At 37.7% G+C, this 23,527-nt stretch overlaps 3 protein-coding genes and 1 non-coding gene across 7 annotated transcripts in view; 3 read left to right on the forward strand and 1 right to left on the reverse strand.

The window, feature by feature from the left end:
* LOC131325634 (dihydrolipoyl dehydrogenase 1, chloroplastic-like) overlaps positions 1–23,527 on the forward strand; it is a 97,326-nt gene that overhangs the window by 46,558 nt on the left and 27,241 nt on the right. The gene's annotated exons all lie outside the window — the stretch shown is intronic.
* On the forward strand, positions 207–2,395 carry LOC131325635 (pentatricopeptide repeat-containing protein At1g09190). The gene has a single exon (XM_058357977.1). The coding sequence runs from the start codon at positions 399–401 to the stop codon at positions 1,854–1,856; it is 1,458 nt and encodes a 485-aa protein (XP_058213960.1). The 5' UTR covers positions 207–398; the 3' UTR covers positions 1,857–2,395.
* On the reverse strand, positions 2,826–2,898 carry TRNAA-AGC (transfer RNA alanine (anticodon AGC)). Its single transcript has one exon. It is a non-coding gene; the product is annotated as a tRNA-Ala (tRNA).
* Positions 5,759–14,317, forward strand: LOC131325637 (probable protein disulfide-isomerase A6). Of its 2 annotated transcripts, XM_058357979.1 has the most exons (11): positions 5,759–6,113; positions 9,230–9,314; positions 10,215–10,312; positions 10,434–10,489; positions 11,687–11,804; positions 12,218–12,245; positions 12,331–12,422; positions 12,665–12,821; positions 12,958–13,082; positions 13,196–13,295; positions 13,806–14,317. In XM_058357979.1, exons 1-11 carry the CDS (start codon positions 5,950–5,952, stop codon positions 13,869–13,871), a joined length of 1,089 nt encoding a protein of 362 aa, XP_058213962.1. In that variant the 5' UTR covers positions 5,759–5,949; the 3' UTR covers positions 13,872–14,317. The 2 variants fall into 2 exon arrangements, with proteins under 2 accessions (XP_058213962.1, XP_058213961.1); XM_058357978.1 differs by having other exon boundaries at positions 5,848–6,113; positions 13,196–14,317.

Consider the following 23,527-nt stretch of genomic DNA (forward strand, 5'->3'; position numbering starts at 1 on the left):
CGCGCCCACAACTCATAAATTTTAGTTGTTTTGGAGGTTATTGAGAGAAGTTTTCCGCTCTCACTCCCGCATCTGTATGGCTTTTTTGTTAGGTTGTGAGTAAGTTACTGTTGGGACAATTACTAGAGATAGTAATCCAGACAGACCCTATTGGCTATTGCTTTGCTCTCCGCAATTAAAATATTCCCGCCAGTAGAGCTAACTCTTCAAATTTCAGTTATTCCCTTCGCTCTCTGCTTTACGGGACCCTAAGGCAAAAATAAAATCGGATTTTTTTTTTCTAGACTATTGTAACGTTATAAGAGATATTGAAATAGGAGGATCCTTTAATTTTTTTAAGACCTAATCACCTAAAGCGGCTGATCTCCGGCTTTAGCTTAGCCGGCTCCCATAATTAGATGAGTGGCGGAAGTGGCAGGGAGGTAGAGCGGAGGATCCTCCGCCTCCTCCATGGCCGCAAAACCCGAATCCAACTCACCCAAATCCACGCCCACTTCCTCCGCCACCACCTCCACCAATCCAACCAAATCCTCGCCCACTTCGTCTCCGTCTGCGCCTCGCTCAACCAAACCCCTTACGCTCGCCTCATCTTCGACCAAACCCACTACCCCAACATCGTCCTCTTCAACTCCATCATCAAAGCCTCTTCCCTCTCCAAACCCTTCGAGTACTCTCTCCATTTCTTTACAGCCATGAAACGGCGCGGGATTTGGCCCGACGAGTTCACTTTCGCGCCTCTGCTTAAATCTTGTGCTAATCTTGTTGATTTGAGAATGGGTCGGGGAGTTCATTCCGGGGTTGTACGTCTTGGGTTTGAGAGGTTTAGGTCAATCAGGATTGGGATCGTTGAGTTGTATGCATCTTGTGGGAAGATGGTGGAGGCCCAGAAGGTGTTCGATGAAATGCTTCAAAGGGATGTGATTGTTTGGAATTTGATGATTAGCGGGTTTTGCAAAATGGGTAATGTTGAAATGGGATTGTGTTTGTTTAAGCAAATGAGCGAGCGGAGTGTTGTATCTTGGAATTTAATGATCTCTAGTTTAGCACGAAGTGATAAAGATAGTGAAGCTTTGGAGGTTTTCCGCGATATGCAAGATAATGGTTTTAAACCGGATGAAGCGACTGTAGTCTCCATGCTTCCAATTTGTGCTCGGTTGGGGGAAGTTGATCTTGGGCAGTGGATCCACTCTTATGCAGGGTCATGTGGATTGTTTAAAGATTTCATCTCTGTTGGAAATTCACTAGTTGACTTCTATTGCAAATGTGGGATGTTGGAAAAAGCTTCCACTGTTTTCAGGGACATGCCCCGAAAAAACGTAGTTTCATGGAATGTGATGATCTCCGGTATGGCTTTCAACGGAAATGGTGAGCTTGGGGTTGATTTATTTGAGGAGATGATATCTGAAGGTGTGAACCCAGATGGTGCCACTTTTGTGGGAGTTTTAGCATGTTGTGCGCATGCAGGGTTGTTGGAAAGAGGCTGGGATTTGTTTCGTTCGATGAGTTTAAAGCATCATATTGAACCAAAACTCGAACATTATGGATCCATGGTCGATATCCTCGGGCGTATTGGACGTTTGAGTGAAGCTCGTGATTTAATTCGTTGTCTGCCTATGAAGCCAAATGCTGCTATATGGGGTGCATTGCTTAGTGCTTGTCGTACTTACGGAGACACGGAGCTCGCAGAGTGTGCTGTGAATGAGCTTATTAATCTTGAACCGTGGAATTCTGGTAACTATGTGTTGCTGTCAAATATTTATGCGGAAAGAGGGGAATGGGACGAAGTCGAGAAAGTGAGAGTGTTGATGTGGGGAAATTGCATTAACAAAGCACCAGGACAGAGCATGGTTGGATAATTCTGGCAGTGTTTGGTCTAATCAACTAAAGTCTAAACGCTTGAACTTCGCGAGTAGTTCGTTTTAAATCATGCCCATTTATGGTGAACCAGAACACCACCAGTTTTTGCCAAAACTGGGAATGTAACCGGAATAGAAAAGCGTAAACGATTTCCGATTTTGTAGTTGCTCGAAGTTCTTCCGGTGAAGTTCCTTTTCTGTAAGGAGTTGAAGGATATGCGAGAGAGATGAATCAAGCAGACATTCCAAACCATTCCAGTAGCTTCCAAGATAATTCGAATGATACTATATCCTTATTCCCAGGTGCTTGAAGGGAAGGAGAAGCCTCTAAAAACCTTCCCTGAAGAACAGACCCGAAGATGTTTTTACTAGGCCACTTTGATTCAAATGTACTGTTACTTTTGCAACACTTAATCGTTTTCTAGTTGCCAGAGGCAGAGCGATTTCCAATTTCCAAGTTTAGAGGGTTTATTGATATCGCCATTCCAAAAGCTTTGAATACAGAATGATTCAATGATATGACATGATTGAATCCTTTATTCTTACTTGAATGGAAGGAAAAGCTCCGTCGAAACAAAAGAAAATTGGAAGGAAAAGCCTCTTAGAGCATCTCCAATCCTTACTCATTTGGGTTAGAAGCTTGATTTAGACAATGCATCTCTAATGCTAAACCCATATTTTAATTGAGAGTGAAAAGAATGTTTGAAAAAAATGGTATGGGTTTGAATTTTTCCAAATTTGGATGAGAAAATGGGTAGAACTCAAAATGGGAAAGGAATTTTTGGACTTTTTACTTGGAACCTTCCATACATATTTAGTGGTTTGCTCAATCTGTGTGCACCGTGAGGTTTATTGATTTTACCTTAGAAACCGAAAACGGCAAAACATACATATTTAGTGGTTTGCTCAATCTGTGTGCACCGTGAGGTTTATTGATTTTATCTTAGAAACCGAAAACGGCAAAACAGATGGAGATGCGGGGTATCGATCCCCGTACCTCTCGCATGCTAAGCGAGCGCTCTACCATCTGAGCTACATCCCCAAGTGGTGTCGGAATACTTGTTCTTTTAAATTAAGTTATGTATTCAACTGCTTTTTAAAAAGACAAATTTGTTTTTTTTATCATAAACAGGCAATTTGAGACCCGCTTCTCAGGAAAAAAAGTTTCAATGTAACCGTTATTCGTAACGTCATCTTACATGATGTGAGCTTTATGTATGTGTGAGTCCCAACTCATGTGAGAGAAGACATTACAAATACCCATTGTGCATTTCTTTTCGGTTTGTACCCCTTAAAATTAGAGTTGTCCTCTTTGACTTTTATTATTATGTCATTTGTACCTTCAAGTTATTTTTTTCTGACATTGCATCGCAAAGCTTACTTCTTTCTCTACTTTCGCTCTTTAAAGTAATTTCGCCTCAACTGAATTTCATTCTTCTTCTTTTTGCTGAATAAATAAATCGAATTCTCGTGGTAAAGTTTCTGCTTTTAAATTTTCGTGTTTCAATATGAAATCCGCCATGTAAGCACCACTTGGTTACTGGTGGTTGATCCGAAAATTGTGTATAAGCCAAGGTTTTTAAGTATGGGTCGAAATGGTGTTTCGAGGGTGTTGTACGGAGGGTTGGGAAATTACGTAGTGTAAGGCCTTGTAAGGTACTCTGTAAAGCGTACACGGACGATCGATCTTGACAATGAATAATTGGATATAATCCGAGTTCCTACAAATCGTACCCGTTTATTGTTTGGATGAAAATCCGAACTGTTCATTACCGAGATGGACGGCCAAATTATCTACACTACATGTATAATGCGGAAGTTGCATTACAGCATCCGGGTCGGTTGTACGGATGACTTCTGAACTTATTGCACTAGCGCCTCTGGCAAACTGATTAGGTGGTGGTGGAGATGGGAGTAGAGATGAGGAAAAAAAGCAAACAACTAGAATTTGTTCGATACTCTTATTTTTAATCAAGGAAAGAGACTAGAAACAAAGGGGAGAAAAAAGTTCAATAATCCTCCTTTTGTCAATTAATTTTGAATTGGATATTTTAACAGAAATTATCAACTCTAAACTATTAGTTATCGAGATGAACAACCGAGATTTTAGAAAGTCTAACTCCGACAATAGAGACTAAACCAAATTTACTATCGTGGCACTAATCCTTTGGTGTTTCAACTAATCAATAAGTTGTGAATCACAACTTTTTGATATTGTTTTTATTCAGGTTTTTTTTCGAATTTGTTAGATTTGTGCCAAATTTTTTTTTATGTAATATTGGTTCATCTCGACGAGATGAATTAAAAAAGTAAAAATTTATGAATCTTATACAAGCATTTCAGGAAAATATCCAAGGAAAAACTCAAAAAAAAAAAAACTTTTCCTTTGATATTTTTCAAAATACTTGTGTAAAAAGTTATAATTTTTTACTTTTCCGATTCGTTTGGACTAATATTACATAAAAATTTGGCACAAAATTAGCAAACACGATTTTTTTTGAATAAGAACAGAACTAAAAAGTTGTAGTCTACAACTTGTTGGTTAGTGAAAACAATCTTAATCTCGCAAAAGTCCACAATTTATTGATTGGTGGAAATAATCCCAATTTAGCAAAACCAATGTCTTGTTCGGTTTGGTTTTTGAAAAAAAAAATTCAAACTTAAGAAATTTTTGTTACCCATACTTTCAATCATTATTCTCCACTCATTACCCCTATTTTCAATCAATATTTTCATTTCTTTCTCTATTTCTATTTACTCATTACCCTTATTTTTAATCATTACTCTATTCCTCTCTCTGCTCCTAACCCTAAAATTTTTCTAAAAAATTCATCTTAAGAGCATCCACAATGTAATAATCAAAACCAAAAAGTTGCTAAAGTTAGCAATATTTGCTTAAAAAAGTGCTCACATTGTAATAACCAAACTTAGCAACCTCTTAGCAACTTATCAAAGTTTGGCATTTGAATAATCAAAACTAGCAATCTTTTTGCCAATAATCAAATCTAATGGTCCACATATTTATCAATCAAGTACACCTATCATTACATAAAAACCTTTTTTCTCTCTCTCTCTCAACAATGTCTCTAGAAAATTATTTTCAAAAACTGTTTTTCAGAAACTTTAAAAAACTTTAAAAAAACAGTATTTACAAAAAAGTGTTTTTACACAAAAACTGTTTTTTTAAAAAAAAAAGGTTTTTGACAGTTTTTCAAAAAAAAAAAAAAGTTTTTTAAAAAAGTTTTCTTTTTGAAGAAAATTTTTTTTCACTGAATTATTTTCTTAAAAAAACTGGTATTTTTTTTCAAAAAGAGTATTCAAATTATTTTCAAAAATTTTAGTTGTTAGAATTTTTTTTTAGTTTAAAAAGGTGATGTGACAAGTTTTGGTTATCCAATTTGGATTATTACATTGTGGACCTTTACATTGCTAACTTTAGCAATGTCTCTTAAATGGATAACCAAAAGATGATATGGCAACTTTTGATTATCCAATTTTGATTATTACATTGCGGATGCTCTAGCACGGCGCAAGTGACGTCTAAAAGTCCACAATTTATTGGTCGGTGGAAACAATCCCAATTTCGCAAAACCTCAAGGGATGTCTTCGTAATAATTGCAAACCTCCGGCAGCAGAACTACTAATATAATATAAATGTAGGGCGCTGCTATTCGCAGCCCTCTATTTACTTCCATAGCCCGTTAAAAATTTTCAATTATACTCGACAGTTAGTTACCGAAATTGAGATATATTTTCAGCATCCAATTACCGAAATATAATATTTTTTTCAACAGATGTTTACCGAAAATGCATGTTCGGCAGTTGTTTACCGAAAGTTGAACATATTTTCGACATGTAGTTACCGAAATATAATCTTGTTTTCAACAACAATTTACCGAAATGTTATTTATGATTTTCAACAACCATTTACCGAAATGTTGTGGGCTACGGGAGAAAATAAAGGGCTGCGAATAGCGGCGCCCATATAAATGCAGGAACAGAGTCTCCTGCTCCTATTCGAGCTCTCCACTTCAGCTTCATAATCAATCACAGTGGGGGCAACGACACGAAGAATAATTTTTCCGATCCAGAAATGACGAGACGGTCACGAATCCTCTGCGCCTGCGCAACCCTAGCCTTGCTATTGCTCTCGTCGGCGGCGGCGGCCTCGGCCGACGTGGTCGTTCTGACGGAGGACAATTTTGACAAGGAGGTCGGCCAAGATCGAGGCGCCCTCGTCGAGTTCTACGCTCCTTGGTACGCAATATATATTCCACGACACCGTTTTCAGAACTAGACGTATCTATTGCTGTATACGCTTATACCGTGCTTAAGAATTTAGTGGTAGCTGGATGTTAATTTGCCTGATAGGCTGATTTATTGGAATTTGGAGCGATGTGTTCTGTGTTTGATGAGTAGATCTGTCGCTTAAGGCCTGTTAATTGTGTTTTTAATCGCAAGATTCGGCTAAATTAGATCTGAGAGATGGGATATGCGTGGTTAGACTGCCTTGCTTTTTTTTTTTTTTTAAATTTTAAATGCGAAATAATGTTGTTTTTTTTTGTCACAAGTTGATCATGGTCAGGGACTGTGTATGCACTACAAATATATATATATATATATATATATATATATATATATATATATATATATATATATATAGAGTCCGGATCTTCTAAGGGATCCCGCACGGTAAGGCCGTGCGGGACTCCCCTTTCCCGATCGAATTACGACGATCCGAGCCGCTCAAAGTGATCAGAACGTGATTTTAAGGATACCCGCGAGAAATCAGCACAAAAAAAATGATCGGGAAATGCTTCATCCGAACAGTTTTTTATTGAATGGTTCAGTAAAAAACTGTTCGGATCAAGCCCTTCCCGATCATTTTTTTTGCCGATTTCTCGCGGGTACCCTTAAAATCACGTTCTGCACACTTTGAGCTGTTCGGATCGTTGTAATTCGATCGGGAAAGGGGAAAGGGGAGTCCCGCACGGTAAGCTTCTAATGCGGACCTCCGCATCCAAGCAAAGTGCGGACCTCCCCTTTCCCGATCGAATTTCGATGATCCGAGCCGCTCAATGTGTTCAAAACGTGATTTTAAGGGTACCCGCGAGAAATATGAAAAAAAAAAACCGGGAAGGGCTTCATTCGAGCAGTTTTTGTTTATTTTTTGCCGATTTCTCGCGGCTACCCTTAAAATCACGTTTTGAATACATTGAATGGCTCGGATCATCAAAATTCAATCGGAAAAGGGGAGAAATGGGGTGGTCTGCACTTTGCTTGGATGCGGAGGTCTGCATTAGAAGCTTACTATATATATACACACACACACACACACACACACACACACTCGGGATCCAATGAGGGATCCCGCACGGTAAGGCTGTGCGGGATCCCTTTGGAGATCCGGACTCTCTCTCTCTCTCTCTATATATATATATATATATTTTGGAACATCACTATTGTTGTTTATTCTCTCTTGTATTGTTAGATCAGACAATTCGCGTGTCTAGGAAGTCCAATTAACAGGAACAGCTCAAGGATTATAGTTCAGCGGTGTAAAAAACGTAAAGAAATCTATATACAATGAGAATATTTATTTCGGTTGAAAATTTATTAGGCCTAGTTTACTTTGTCTTGTTGAGCTCTATTATCTACTCACATTTAGGTAAGTTTTCATTTACTTTAACTTGTCAAAAAAAAAGAAGAAGTTTTCATTTACTTTAGTTTCTTATGAATAATTTAGTGCTGACAATATTAAGCAATCAAGTTTCATAGAAAAAGTACAAAATTTTTAGTGCATTTTTTTTGGACCCAGGGGGTTTGCTTGAACCCTTAGCCACTTGGTGCAGCTGCCCCCACCAATCAACCTTGATTTACATTAATAGAAGTGGCAGAATGCTGTCGACATTGCAAGTGGCGGCTCCACTGATATTTGTTTGAATAATCATTCAAATGTTACTTTGTGAAAGCTTTTTAAATGTGTAAGATAAGCATATTTTTAGAATTGCTCAAATTGTTTTAATGTTAAGAATCAGTGCACTTAACCCTATTGTGTTGTTAATATGCTCAGTTTACTAAACTTGAGGTAGTGTTGGTTCAAACAAAGGGCAACCCATTCTCCCCTCTCAGTGGGCGTTTGCTAGTTTTTGCCGTGTAATGTCCCAAAATTCCAAATGGCTGGCAGCCTGATATTGGGTCGACTAGGTCAGACTTGTGAAGGAGAGGCAAAGAGAAGTATATTCAGTTTGGGCAAATAAATGCCAAAAAGTTGGGTTTGTAACTCTGTATCCAATCTATCCCTTCCATAATCTCATTAATGGGGATGTTTATAACCTCAGTGTGGATAAATCCTAGTGACAAATATGTTAATTAGCAAATCCAACTTGAGGATTGATACAAGCCTTTCTTAATCCATGAGCCTAAAATAGACACGCCAAGTAAAGAATTCTACCTACTTTTTAGTGTCCTAACTGCCTAATCCTATGATGAGTGTAATTTTCGGATGACCTAATTCAGATTGTTCAACTTAGTGTTGATAGCACAAACCTATTTGTAGCTCAAGTTCATATAAGTGATATGGTCAGTGTTTGTGCTTAAAGAACTTGTGAGTTTTCGGTAAAACAAGTGAGAAGAAACAAATGACGTATTATTAGTGAAGTGATAAAACTTTGAGAGAGTTGAGTGGGATGAATATGAAATGGGGGATTATAGTTTCAACAGAAAGAGCTAGATGAGAGTGTTAAAACATTTTTGATAAAAGGTATTAAGAAAGATAACCTGCATGTGCAATGTTTCTTGAGAAGCATTCAAGGTGTTATGCACCCTGAACCCTCCATGGAGCCATCTCTAGATAGGGCTAACCACAATGTTGCTTCAAAACTTGGTAGATCAAAGACTACATGGTTCAAGCATTTTTTTCAGTTCCGACTCCTCAGCAGTCATGCATTGGGCTGAATCGTCTATCTTTAGTAAGTGTCCCTCATTGCAAACTTGATCCCCTGTTACTTTGGGAAACATCAGTAAGTATGTTTTTTGGGACTTCATATTGGTGGCCATGGGGCTGCTAGTAAATCATGTGATTTATTGATCTTTCTTTTTGGTTCCGTCCTTGTTCTATACTTTTATTATTCGAAGATGCTGAAGCTCCTGTTTTCAGAAGATTCCTCTTTTTTATTGGACAAATTGAGGAAGTCTTCCCATATATAACGTTGACACTAAAATGAGTCCCTTTACTGACAGTCGTTTCAAATGGACTTTTCTATTGCCCTTTCACCAATTTAACTTCCACGCTGCCCTTCATGATGCCATGACTGCTGGTTGGGCTGTTTGATGCTTGCACCAATAATTTTGTGTTTTGTGTCCTGTGGCAGGTGTGGGCACTGTAAAAAGCTTGCTCCAGAGTATGAGAAGCTTGGTGAAAGTTTCAAGAAGGCAAAATCAGTTCTGATTGGAAAGGTTAGTCTTGAGATCCTAGAACTATTTGGATTCATAGTTTGACAGTTTGGTTATTGTAGTGCTTGTTGCATGTGTTATATATGACGGTGTTCGATTGGCAATGTATGTATGTCAGTATGTGTTATATGTAAGAATTTTTTAGGCCATGAGCTGAAATATCTTGCAGTGTTGAACTTTGGATTATTGGATGTATTATAATTTCAATGATCCGTGGTTTGCAAAATCTTTTTAATGGAGAATTTGTAGTGTTTGTGAAAAGATATTCTGATTCTACTTAGTGTAATATCATAATTGTTTCTTTTTGGATTCATTTCCAGCTTTTGCATGTGTATTGATCAAAAGGATGAAGTTTATTATTATGTCTCTGATTTCTTGACTTCTCAGTCTGAGTTCATGCCCATATAATTGGTAGGAAAAGTATAGCATCTTAAATTATGACTTCTAAAGGTAGCTGTAAGTTTCTCTAGTAGGAAGCATGCCATATCAATTTGGTAAATTTGGGAGTTATGAATGGACCACTAAGTTGAGATATGGGTGCGTAACTGCATAAGCATTTACAATGCGTCTAGATGTATAGTCCCGTCCTTTGCTTTTGCTTATTTAAATTTCTGTACTTGCAATAGGGATTTCTGTATTTAAAACACAACTATGCCTTTTCTATGTGGAAATGAAAAAAAAAAACCCAGTTCCATTATAAAGCTTATGTCCAGAATGGCATGGCTTGGCGCCACTTTATTTTCATTATCCATTTTTTCTATTCAGAGTGAAATGTCATACTTGGATGATTCATAGTTAGCTCTAAAAGTAAATAAATGATTGAGACCTTAGCCATGTTTTTTTTTTAGGTCAGGGAAAGCTAGTTTTGGAATCCTTTGTAACTTATTAGATGGTTTGTTGCAGGTGGACTGTGATGAGCATAAGAGTGTCTGTAGCAAGTATGGTGTTTCTGGATACCCCACCATCCAATGGTTTCCTAAAGGGTCTTTGGAGCCTAAAAAGTGAGTTCATGGAAAGATCTAAGGATATCAAATTTGCATGTGCTCTTCAAATTATTTCCCCACCCTAAACCTTTTCCATATCTTAATTTATTTTTCTTGTACGATTTCCATAATTTGTTAGGTATGAAGGCGCACGTAGTGCAGAAGCCCTTGTTGAGTTCGTGAACAACGAAGGAGGTGAGAATATTACTTTGTGAGCCCTACTTAACTCGTATGAGAGTTAAATAATCTTCCTGTATGTTTTATGGGTTCCTGCTCTCTCTCTCTCTCTCTCTCTCTCTCTCTCTCTCTTTTGAGCGTAGTTAGTCATGCATTCAAGTTACTGGTATGTGTGGCTATTCATTGAACACACATGTAACCTTCAATTTCTGGAGCCTTGGCTGAAGTGCACTTAAACTTGTTTAGAATAATTAGACGTGTTCTGCGTACTAGCAATTTCGCTATGTTTATATGATAACTTGTACTTAGAAGTTCGCTAAAAAATCATTGCAGAAATTCACATTTTGCATGCCAACATACATGACATTATATAGTTAGCAGAATTTTGAGGAGGACATGACTTAATAATATCATTCTTTGTTATTTTGACATAGATTTTTATATGTTAAACTTCTGACAAAAAAGGTCTTACCTTGCAGCAACATGCATCTGTGAGCCGTTCTTGTATGCCACTGGATGCATCTCTCATGGATTCCCTTGATGCTATCTTGCTCCCTTTGATCAAACATTTAACTCCAAAATTTTCTGTTCTTTTCTGGCTGATAGAATGTAACTCCAATGCTTTGACCGACCCTTCTTTGTTTCTTCCTCGGTTCTTAGTTAGAAAGTAATTAGTTGGAGCCATGAATAGCAGGGTCAAATGCCTACACAAACCCGTCTTTTGTATGATTTTGTCATTGACGAGTCTATGTCAGTTTGGTGTCCATCGTAGAGTTAAAACTTGCTATATTCCATAAGTAAACGTTCTATGCTAATAGTTTGCTGCCATAGAGATATATTTTTGGCTTTACTTGGCAACTACTCTGAATTCTGGACATTCTTATTGAGTTGATGTTCTCTAGAGACAGCTGGTAAGAGGTTTCTTTGTAGTTGTGACTTGTGAGTTTGTAGATGTCCTTATGAATTGCACTTTAATTATAACCTTTCTGGCTCTAACTAAAAATACAGTGGTCTTTGAAAATGATGTCGATGGGATAAAAGCGTAAGTTCTGTTTTGGTATTGCAAGTTCTGCAAGAAGACTCAAAAGCACCATTTGATGTATGCTAGCCATTTCAATGTAGGATTTGTAGGTCGAGATTAGTAGATGGGGTTCTTCCTAAGTTATCTTTCAAAGTGACACATTAATGACTTTATAATGTTTGCTTGATTTTCAGGGACTAATGTTAAGATAGCTGCAATCCCCTCAAGTGTAGTGGTACTAACACCTGATAATTTTGATGAGCTTGTCCTGGATGAAACGAAGGATGTTTTGGTTGAATTTTATGCACCCTGGTAAGAATGCATGTTCATTGCCGATTAAAAAAAAAAACTGCATGTTCATTTTTTTGTTGCATTTTTTTTGTTTTGTTTTTATGATATCTTAGATTAGAGCATTGGGATGTAGCCCCGGTTCTTTAGGGCATGGATTGATCAACTGTAACTCCATCCGACCCCAGCTAACAACCCGAAATGATGTGCATGTGGAGATTTCGATATCGATTGCTGGACTTGAATCATGATTGCTGGGACATCTGATATTATATGACCTATGGTGTTCCATTTTTACCGAACTATAGTTTACTGGTGTTAGTGAGTTCTGTTAGCCAATTTCAGTTGCCACTGTTCTATCTAAGGATGAGTTTATCGCAAGTTTTTGAATTTGAAATGCAAATTTTTGTTCCTGACGATGCTGTTATGTTTTACAGGTGTGGCCATTGCAAAAGCCTTGCTCCTGTGAGTGGATTTCTCATCTTATTGCTTTGTAATGTGCATGTATACAACATTAGATTCCTCATTTCTTCTTCTCTCTGTTATGCAGACTTATGAAAAGGTTGCATCAGCATTTAAGCTTGAGGAAGATGTAATAATTGCAAATCTTGATGCTGACCAACACAAAGATCTGGCAGAAAAGTGAGTTGAGAATGACTAAGAGTTTCCTTTTAATTAACTCTTCTGAAATTTGGGTTTTGCAAAATCAAGTTTCAACCTCTTTCCAAATTTTCGTCCACCTATTGGCCATATTATACAAATTATACATTGATGCGCAATATCTGTTTATTGAAGTTATTGTAACTAGAGAATATTTCACCTCCCTATGATTTATTATTTTATTTATTTTGGGCTATCCTTGATGCAAATTGCTGCCTGCACAGGTATGGTGTGAGTGGCTTTCCTACCTTGAAGTTCTTTCCTAAAGGCAACAAAGCTGGTGAGGATTATGATGGTGGCCGAGATTTAGATGACTTTGTAAATTTCATCAATGAGAATTGTGGTACTAGTCGTGATGCAAAGGGACAACTTACTGACAAAGTAAGCAGTGGAACTATTTATTTTTTAAGTTAACAGTGGTGGAACTGTTCATAATTTGGTTGCAGTGTAGTTTCTCTCCCTCCGTTTCTGTTTCCATTTTGTTCTTTATTTCCTTTGATTCTGTTATTTTGTACAGGCTGGTATAATTGAGACTTTGGATGCATTGGTGAAGGAGTTTGTTACCGCCAGCAGTGAGGAGAAGAAAACAGTTTACGGCCGGATGGAGGAGGAAGTTGAGAAGCTGAAGGGTTCTGCCGCAAGGTTGTCTTAATGGCTTATTTGTTTTATTGCATAAAATACATGAGAGAATACTGGGATAGATTATATCGCTTGATTCTGCATTTTCTTATTTTTCGATTGCCTAAATGTTTCAGATATGGAAAGATATACTTGAAAGCTGCCAAGAGCTGTTTGGAAAAAGGTGCTGATTATGCCAATAACGAAGTCCAGCGGCTGGAACGCATGCTAAAGAAGGTAAGCTTTGCTTTACCTGATTATGTGGTGGTTGTCTGCAAAATGCAAAATACTGTGAGAAATTGCATTTTGCTTTCATTTTTGAGGAAAACATTTCTTTTAGGAGCTCCTTCACTTAATTGAAGGCTGCTTTTGCCATCCAAGAAGGCTGTGGAAATAGCTGTCACCATAAGGCTAAGGCTGTGTTTGGATGTGTATTTATGGAGGGAAAGAAATGGATTTGTGAAGCTGGTTTTTCCCCTCTTCTCCCTTTCCTTTTGTTTGCACTCTACAAATCCTTATATCCAAGGTCCAAACACAGCCTAAATGTTTGTTTTCTTGTCGATCCAAGAAAATTATAGAAACAGCAGGTTGGCCATGATGGCAATGCTCGATATTTTTTATTATTAAACTTGAAACACATTTTGGTTATTAGGGCCACATTTGTACAACGCTTGTCCACATCAATTTTCTGGAAACTCATCTATGTTTTCTTTCACTATTTGTGTTTTGTAACTTTTGTTGGTGCAGACCATTAGTGCTGCAAAAGCTGATGATTTTACGCTCAAGAAGAACGTCCTATCTGCTTTTGCTTGAACCTTGAGGTTATTTGCAGCCTTGTTTTTATGGCTGGGAGTATAGCCAAGTTTTTCTTTAGCTTGGGGAATATAGCCAATTCCAATGCTTTTATTGCGCATCTTCTCGACAACTTTTTGGAATACAGGCTTCTATCACTTCAGAGAGAGGTCTATCATTTTAGAGAGAGGTCATTCGGTGTTGCTGTTGCCAATGTTGTTACATTTTTGTCGGTTTCTCATTGTTATCAACACCGTGATAGAAAAAATCACATTAGCCACTAATGCATGGATCTTGTCTTAGAATGATTGTCTTTGCCCGTGTAATCTTGATTTTCCTGAAAATGGATAGGTGATCATACTTTTATCTTTGCTGTGCTAGTGCTGAAAGGTTGTGGAACAAAAGTGGGTTCTTGTTTGTAAGTTTCACACAAATTTAAGTGAATTTTCAGTTACTTTGGCTACAAATGAGTGACTCAGGCTCGGACTGAACGACCCAGTCAATTGTGGTTAAATGGACACAAGTGGGTTTTACCAATTGCTGGTTGACCTAGTCAAAGCTCGGTTCAGTTTAGTTTGGTATAAAATTAGGAATGTACTTGGAACAACAAATTTTTTAATACCCCATAAAAACATAATGATTGTTTTGTTTAATGCCCAAAATTGTTTCCTTTTTACATTAAAATAATAACAATGCCATTAGTCCAGCCCATACACCACAAACTCCAAGTTTCCTTTTTACAATAACAATGCCATTAGTCCTGCCCATATACACCACAAGAGTCCAGATCCTATAAGGGATCCCGTACGGACTTACCGTGCGGGACTCCTCTTTTTCGATCGAATTGCGACGATCTGAGCCGCTCAAAGTGATCAGAACTTGATTTTAAGGGTACCCGCTAAAAATCAGCAAAACAAATTATCGGGAAAGGCTTGATCTGAACAGTTTTTATTGAACGGTTCAGTAAAAAACTGCTCGAATCAAGCCCTTTCCGATATTTTTTTTGCTGATTTTTAGCGGGTACCCTTAAAATCACATTCTAAACACATTGAGCGGCTCGGATCGTCCCAATTCGATCGGGAAAGAGGAGTCCCGCACGGTAAGCCCGTGCGGGATCCCTCATTGGATCCTTAGTGTTCACTACAAACTCCAAGTTGGACGAAACAAAAACAATTTTGGACATTAAACGAAACAATCATTACTTTTTCATGGGGTATTGAAATTTTTTGTTCCAAGTACATTCCTAATTTTATACTACCAAACCAAACTGAACCGAAGCTTGTGTCTTCCCTTGCAATTTCATTCACTAGAACAATATCATCTGCAAACAAAATACACTATGGAATATCATTTTGAATATGTGTAGTCAATTAATTCATAACTAAGGCAAAAAGATAAGGGCTCAAAGCTAACCCTTGGTACAGTATTATTAATGAATAAGATTTCGGTTTATTCTAAATCACATTGGTTTCGAGCAAATAATTAGATTAGGGAGTAGATTCTTTTATGTGTGCAAGGTCGTATTACTAAAGCTCGACAATTGTCACATGGCTCCTTAAAAATGATACTCCATTTGCCCAATATGCTCCTTCCTTTGTCAATAGTCACAGTGAGAGTCAATTGTCGCAGAAATAGGACGGTTAATTCCACAAACAAATCACTTCGCTTCAATCGCCTGAATGTTAGGATGGTTGCCCGAAATAAAATTACCTATCCATTTGGCAAAAAGAAAACAAATTGTTTGGACACTATATTTCAAATGTCATCCAACTCCAAGTCAATATTTATGAATATGTTTTTACCCTTATATTCACATCTACAAAAATCATAACATACTACTAGAAAATTCGTGTTGTGCTTTGAAGCCTTGAAATCTTTAGAAAAAGTCTTCAATACACACATTTTTAGAAATCTTTAGCCTATTGTGTGGTCCATATTGTGCCACCTCATAAAACGTTACCTGAAGAGCCGGTCATTCATAACATTTTATTGCGCATCGTAACTTTTATACTAAAAACTTGTAACTTTTTATCAATAGAATTCATAACATTTTCCCTAAAAGTCATAACCTTTTAGTGCATATCGTAACTTTTACATTAATCAATCGGAACGTTTTATGGTTGCCAAACATGAAATTGATCCAATGCACAAGGAAAATTACAAACAATTTTAAGGTACACGACAACAGTAAATTAAAACTTCCAAAATAAAGTGTTAGAACCCAAACTAGATTTAGGAATTTAATATAGAAATCAAAACAAGCAGACGATACAAAAGGAAAAAATAATTGAGCTGAAAACAACAAATGAGGCAAAATCTGAGTATTTATTGGCTAAAGAATTTTATTTTATTAAGTGATGTATATTGCCTAGATTCTCTCTCTATTTAAATAAATTATAGTATACATGGTTTCCAGAGTGATCTAAGTCAAAAAATTGCATATTCAATAGAGTGCTTTGATTGTTTATTATTGAGCTTTTCTATTTTGGTTTATTGCAAATATTAATCATGTTGGTTGGCTAAGCTTCTCTTCGGAGACTCTTTTTCTATGGTTAAACTTATGGTTTCCGGATTTAGTCCGGTGGTTTGTTGATTATGTGCTTGACATTAGTTTTATTTTCTGCGAATTTGATTTGAAATAGGGCTACACTTACTATGCCCTGATTGCCCCCTCCCTAATGGTTTGTCCAGTCTGTGGAAGCCCATTTGCCCACATGGGGTTCCTCTCTGTTGTGTAGACTTTCACCTCACAGTTGAATATAACTTTTCACATTTATCAAAAAAAAAAAAAAACTTACGGTTTCCGCTTAAATATTTTTTTACCACTCCATACACATCTTCAGTACCGCAAATATGCCTAAATTTTTTTTTGTAACAATTTAAAACCTAGAAATATAAAGTTGTGATCCTAAAAAAGGTGAGTTGTTAAGTCGTAATAATTGTTTTTTTTTTTGAGACTGTTTTTTTTTAATTTTAAATTCTAGCTGTGTTACGATTGTGGATGTCAGATGTCACTGGCAATCATTGTGGAAGAAAACTTATTCAACCACATTAATGCCCCTGCTTAGGTTACAAGCTCTCGCTAAAGAACCCGGCAATAGTCACGTGACTACGAGCCTTGTAAATGAGATCATATTCGAACATGCTAACGATGTGGGAAAAAAGATAGTTAAGTAACCTCAACTACAATTTCCCAAACTAAAGCATGAATTACAAGTTTTTTTTTTAGGAAACTTGATAATTAGCAATGGAGTAAAACAAAGTACAGATTGAAGATTATTGCTTTCCATTATAGTTAGTATCAACTACGATGATTGCCATAAATGAAATTAATCGGTTAGAAAGGAATAAATAAACCACAAACAATTGTAAGAGAATCAAAGTAGAGCTGACGAATAAGTGGTAGAAATCAAATTAGATTCCGTGCCCAGCAAACGTGTCATGCTCGTGCCGTGCCTGTCCAAAACCGTGCTCGTGCCACATTTAAACATGTTGTGCCCGTGCTGAGCTCTGTCTAAAATTGTGCCTGTGCCGTGCAGTGCCACATTTAAACGTGTCGTGCCGTGCGAGCAGCCCAACCCGTTTGACACCTCTAGTTGGAATATGGGATACTTACTCAATGTCATAGGAAGGACTATATTTAGCTTATGGTTTGAGAAAGCAGCAAAGGAAATTTTCTCTCTATGGTAGTAAATGTGGAAAGCTGATAGAACAATGAGGGAGAAGGAGCACATGAAATAGCTTTGCCGTCACAATTTACGCGGACAATCTACTGATGGAAATGGATGTTGATTGGCTTCACAAATTATTCGCAATGTTTAGAAATTGATATTGATGTTTTTCATTCCGAGCAAAAGAAGCAGCGATGAGTACCACATGAAATTTGGTTTTGTTAGATTCGGATTGAGACCAGATGCTCTTTTTGGCTATACAAGCCCTCAATGGACTTGTCATCAGAAACTTTAAAGTTACTAGTGAATCTTCGCTGGGACTTCTTTCTTTATTAATGGTCAAAGAAGCTCGGAGAATAGATCAAATTTTGTTCCTTTTAGACATATCCAGAATTTTTTTTGATCGGCAACATATCCAGAGTTGAGATATTTCTGGAATGAGAACTAGGAAATTGAAAGGCGTGAAGACAAAAGAGATTGCCTTGGACTAGTTGCGCAGTTGGTGAACTCATTCATTATCACAATGTCAATTCGCTACATGAACCCTTTATCACTCATAGGATTTGGGATGCACAATTTTAATCTATGGGTGGACATCACATCCTTTTCACCTTGGGATCAAAGGACAACCTAGAGTTTTTCTAGAAACAAATAAAAAAAATCCTCTTTCGGTGGGTTTTCATACATATTAGTGGAGGGTCGACGTGCGCTTCGCACGTCGCTCTGTGTTCATTGTATATATAAGGAAATAACCTTGGATAAGTCTTACGTACATATATAATTAGATAGACTTCAACCCAATGCACAAAGAGACAAGGCAAATGATAGAATGTAGAGGTTTTTGCAGCACAGCGATTGTAAGTTCCATACGAAGGCATATATATTAGTCTGCCACAACTTTCATCCTTGTATCTAGCACAACAGGAAATGGCCCTTCAAGTTTAGCCATCATTCTCGTTCACATTCTGTGAACTGATCCCATAACAAAAGTGTCGTTGGCGCGCACCTTGCTGTACATTTCATGCAAGTTTTCACAATTGGAAGTTCATATAATACATATTGCCAGAAAAGGAAACGTATATGTGATAGTATTAGGCCATAAAGCCAGCTACCGTATTTATGCTACTAATGGAATTAATTAATGTAGGTCATGTCATACACTTCGTCAATGACGGTTATGTTCTGCAGAAGCGATCGAATCGTTTGCCTTTCACTTAGGACCAACATAATTAAATTATGGCAAAGAACACATCTGTTATATCAAAGGAACATACCAAATTAAAATTCATCTTTTCCATTGAAGAGTTGTGGTGATACATAACTACAGATATAGATATACCAAAGAATTTTTAAACTGGACCAATTTAAATTTTATATATACTCTTGGCGTTGAGTCAGGCACAGAGATCTCCTCAATTGGTGTTCGGCAAGAAAGAGTCCATTGTCGAGAATTAATTGTCCAAGACACGATTGTCAAGACTCTCTCAAAGAGTGTCTTTCGACACTTCCATACTTTTCATACACATATCATGCATAGATCATTATGTGGGGTACACTACGGGTCCCACACAAACGATCCAAACTGTTCATTAAATGTAAAACATTTTTTCAAGGGCCCCTGCAAAAAATCAGTTCAATCCAATACATATAGATGCTCGATCCAATCATCTAACTTTTTATTATCCTGAAATCCGAATGAAAAGTTAGATGATTGGATTGAGCTTCTATAAGTATGGGATTGAGCTGATTTTTCGCGTGGACCTTTGAAAAAATGTTTTACATTTAATGAACGGCTTGAATTATATGTGTGGGACCCGCAGTAGGTCCCACATTGAAATTTATGCACAATCTGTGCACAAAAATCTGTGTGGATAGCACGGCTCTGGATATGCGTAAGCATTTTTAAAAAGCCAAGTATCATATGGCTATCCCAACCTTAGAATCAATGAGCACAATTTTTTGGTAGGCATGTTACTCTGGGGCAATCTTTTTCAATTACCAATATTGCTTAAACCGTCCAGTTGTTCATCCCCTTTTCCACGTCCTTAATCATCCAAACTTTCCCTACCATATCTTAAACAGCAGTGGGTACCTAAGTTTGAGTAAATTTATGCTATTAGGTGTCGGTTGAACGATTCAAGTAGACAAACATAAATCAACCCTCAGCGCAATCAAACAGGCCACAGTTTTTTATCCAGAAGTGAGAAAGAGTTCTTCGATGTCGTACTCTACCAGGTATTTATTGAAATAGTAAGGTAGATACGGAAAATAAATGAAATAAAATGTGAGCACGACAAGCAGTTATAGGCAGCAAAAAATTATGGTATTTGGTTTTTTTTTTTTTTTCTTTCTCTTTTTTAGTGGGGCATGTTGGTGCATAGAATTGCTCAAATCATGGTTATATATATAGCACTAAAATAACATCAACTAATACCACTTACAACAGTTAATTTTGCACAAGTGTGTCATTGCATCCCAATTTTGATCAGCACTTGTATGCACAATATGTTCGCTTTTCCCGACTCTAAGTTCCATAAAATCTAGACCAAATATGTGCATATCAAAGGTGGCGTGATCAGGGATGGATCTAGGAATACAACCTAGCTAGTGGGGGCACCTGTTAATCATAATGGCCAAAGTTTATTTTTCTTTTAGGCTCCGTTCTAGAACACCTTCTTAAAAAATAAGTACTTATTTCACATTTTCAAACTCAAAAATAATATAAATGAAAAATGATTTTTTAATTTTTTTTCACCGTATAAAGATCTCAATGAGATCTATCAAACAAGATACATATTGATAGGAAAATTATTTACGTAAATACATGATTTTTAAGCTTGAAATTGCTTTCTTAAAAAATAAGTACTTATTTCCGTTTCCGGAATGGGGCCTTAGTCAACCATAATAAGATCATACAAAATTAAGGCATGAATTACTAACTACAAATGTTTTATAATGCGTACTTTAAGTTGAATTAGGTAAAAATGAGCAAAAAATCTCAGACAAAATTTTTGAAGTCCGTTTTAAATGAACACTGACAAGTTTTAGAATGATCGAGCTAGTTTTCTTAATGACTTTATTTTAAAATATTTCTCCCAGACGGTTAAAAATAAAGAGAATAAAAAAATGGCTCCAAATAGACAAACAACTCGTAAAGCAACAAGTATAAATGCACCATATGATGGAATTCAAACATAAAACTAATTCTACATGTGTATTTTTGAGATATGTCCAAGCATGTGTTTATATGTTGGCACATTTTCATAATTATGCTAATTTATATAAAAATATATAAAAATATTTTTATTTCGAGTGGGGTGTACGTAGGTCTGTCCCTGGGCATGACCAATGTAGCCAAATAAAATTATGTATTCCTGGTGCAATTGTAGGACAAATGCAATCCCATCCCATCCCATTGTAATATGTCACATGGGATGGGATGGCAAGGGAAAATGAGATTGCCTATCACATTTATTTTTGTTCCTTGTAGATCAGAGGGGAACTTAATTAGCCATCCTTTATAATAGGGTAACATGACAATTTGAGGATGGTAACATAAGTATTCAAAACCACTAGGATAAGCACCTAAATAAGTCCTCCAAATAGGATGCCAATTTAATTTCTTCTAGATCGGAGGACTATGAGATATAAACCGTAAATGTTTGAGACTATCTGTTACCTAGTTTGTTCGATAAACCTTCTTAATTAGCATGGTTTGATTTGGTGTAGGGAGCTATTCTCCGACAGACACATCTTTTACCGAACACGTGGTACGTGGGACCATGGTTTAAATAAAGACAGAATAATAGCCGTGCAAAGCAATCTGGTCGGCAATTATGGCCGGCGACATGAGAAGTTGTTGAATCAAGAGATTGATATAGGTGCAGTGACATGAGACGTCACTGGTCCAAAGTAGTCTATTTGGCAACGAGAGGGCCGAACAGTAGGATAGCTCCTGAGAAGATATTGGTTCAAATAGTTGATAAAGGACCAGTTACATATGAAGTGACTGGTCCAGACAGACTGTTCGGCCATGAGATAGCCGAACAAGGAAATAATTCCAATTAAGTGTTGGAGCAGAATGAATACTCTAGGAGGTTCTAGGACAGTGGTGTTCCGTAAAGGAATGGGATCTAGGAAAGATACCCAACGAGAATAGGATGTTCGGCCAGTTATAGAAAAGAGTCGTAAAAGGACTAAGGTAGTGAACTGATAAGGGAACGAGAATCCAAGATATCATGGGTTTCCTATACGAGATAGGAATCCTAGGGCAACAGGGATACTTGGGCAGCAAGTATCTATAATTCTATAAATACGAGGTAAACCTAGAGTAAAAGGTACGTAATACGTTGCACTCATATCATTTTTCCTGCTGATAGTTAGGGTTTTTCTGCTAGTATATGATACTAATTTAGGCATCGGAGGGCCTTTGCCACGAAAGGCAAAGGTGCGCTCACCCCTTGTCTGTTTTGCAGGTTAGGGTTCCGACAACAAACAAGGGTTACAGTGAAGAGGCACCAGTATCTGTAAGTGATCAGGTGCTGTTTAAAGTACTAATTGTTTTCATCCCCCTACAATTGGCGCCGTCTGTGGGAAACGAAGGAATTCCCTGTGAATAACGACCACAATGGAAGAAGATCCATTGATGCCACTCGATCCAAAGAATCTGCTAGATGGAGGTGGAAACAAATCTCCACCAGGGGCTCCGAGAAAGCCCGAAGGCGGACATAAGAGGACCACAAGTAAGGGCCGCCCCTTACTATTCATGACAACTCCAGGAGCAGGGAAGGAAAGACGGCCTCAAGGTCCATAAGAAGGAGTAAATCCCATCGAAGGGAAAAATCGGTTGCATATTCAAAAAGTGTGCTCCATAGTGAAGATCTCCTCGACAAGAAGAGGCAAGAAATCGAGGAATATGCTTGCCTGATTAAGAAACGAGAGCATGAAATCCGGGAGTTAGAACGGATCCGAGAACACCCGGAGGACTCTGGACTTTCACGGAGAAATTCTAGGGGAGATGGGAATGCTATGGTAAAATACAAAAAGGCTCCTTCATGAGGAAGAAGGAACAGAAGCAGAAGTTACACTCTAAGGCGACATAAAGCTTCTCCACGAAAAGGGGGGAGCAGAAGTAAGAGCCGAACACCGGAACGGCGAAGGGCTTCTTCAAGAAGGAGGAGGAGCAGAAGCCGAAGTCCTTCCTCTGAGGAAGAAAGGACTAGAAAACACCATAGGGATAGGTACGAGAGACCTGATTTCGATTGGGAAAAGACTAGACCCAACAAAACAAAGGAACAAGAAGATGAAACCATGACTGCACGAGAAGCAGCACAGAAAGCACTCAAGAATATTGCATCTTCCCCTTTTACAAAAAAGTTACAGGAGGCTAGGTTGCCGAGCAGGGTGAAGCACGGAACGTTTACCTTCTACGAGACAGATGCTGATCCCGTGGCTCATATACAACACTATCAGCAGGCAATATTTATGCATGAAGGAGATGATGCAATTATGTGCAAAATGTTCCCATCAAGTTTGGAGAAGGTAGCTTTGTCTTGATTCTATAAGTTGGGTACACGCTCCATCCGAACATGGGAGCAATTGGCCGAAGAATTTACTGCTCGGTTCTTAACAAGCAGAAGAGCTCCAAAGACTTTTGAGAGCCTCTCCTTTATGATGTAAGGAGAGGATGAGTCGATCAGGAACTACGCAGAAAAATACTGGGAGACTTTCAACGAGATTGAAGGTTGCAGTGAGGAGTACGCAATAGCCAAGTTCAAAACCGGGTTGCCTATTCGGAGGGAGCTGCGTAAATCTTTGAACATGAGTCCAGTAAGAGCACTGGCAAAATTTATGGAACGGATAGAGCAGCACGCAAGGAACGAAGATGACATATTCCGGGAAGACGGTAAGGTGGTTGCTGAGCAAGTTAAGGGGCCTGTGAAGAAAGTAGATAAGCCAGAGCCCAAAACCTACCGTGAAAGGAAAGACTATGGGCATGCTAAGAAA

This window comes from Rhododendron vialii, chromosome 5a (genome assembly GCF_030253575.1).
Source record: "Rhododendron vialii isolate Sample 1 chromosome 5a, ASM3025357v1".
NCBI classification, from domain to species: Eukaryota; Viridiplantae; Streptophyta; class Magnoliopsida; order Ericales; family Ericaceae; genus Rhododendron; species Rhododendron vialii.

Excerpts from the sequence above, each read along its gene's own strand:
- LOC131325635 (XM_058357977.1), top strand. The coding sequence starts at position 399 with ATGAGTGGCGGAAGTGGCAGGGAGGTAGAGCGGAGGATCCTCCGCCTC.
- LOC131325637 (XM_058357978.1), top strand. The coding sequence starts at position 5,950 with ATGACGAGACGGTCACGAATCCTCTGCGCCTGCGCAACCCTAGCCTTG. Across the intron at positions 9,315-10,214 it reads AATCAGTTCTGATTGGAAAG|GTGGACTGTGATGAGCATAA; the intron begins GTTAGTCTTGAG and ends GGTTTGTTGCAG. Across the intron at positions 13,083-13,195 it reads CTGAAGGGTTCTGCCGCAAG|ATATGGAAAGATATACTTGA; the intron begins GTTGTCTTAATG and ends TAAATGTTTCAG.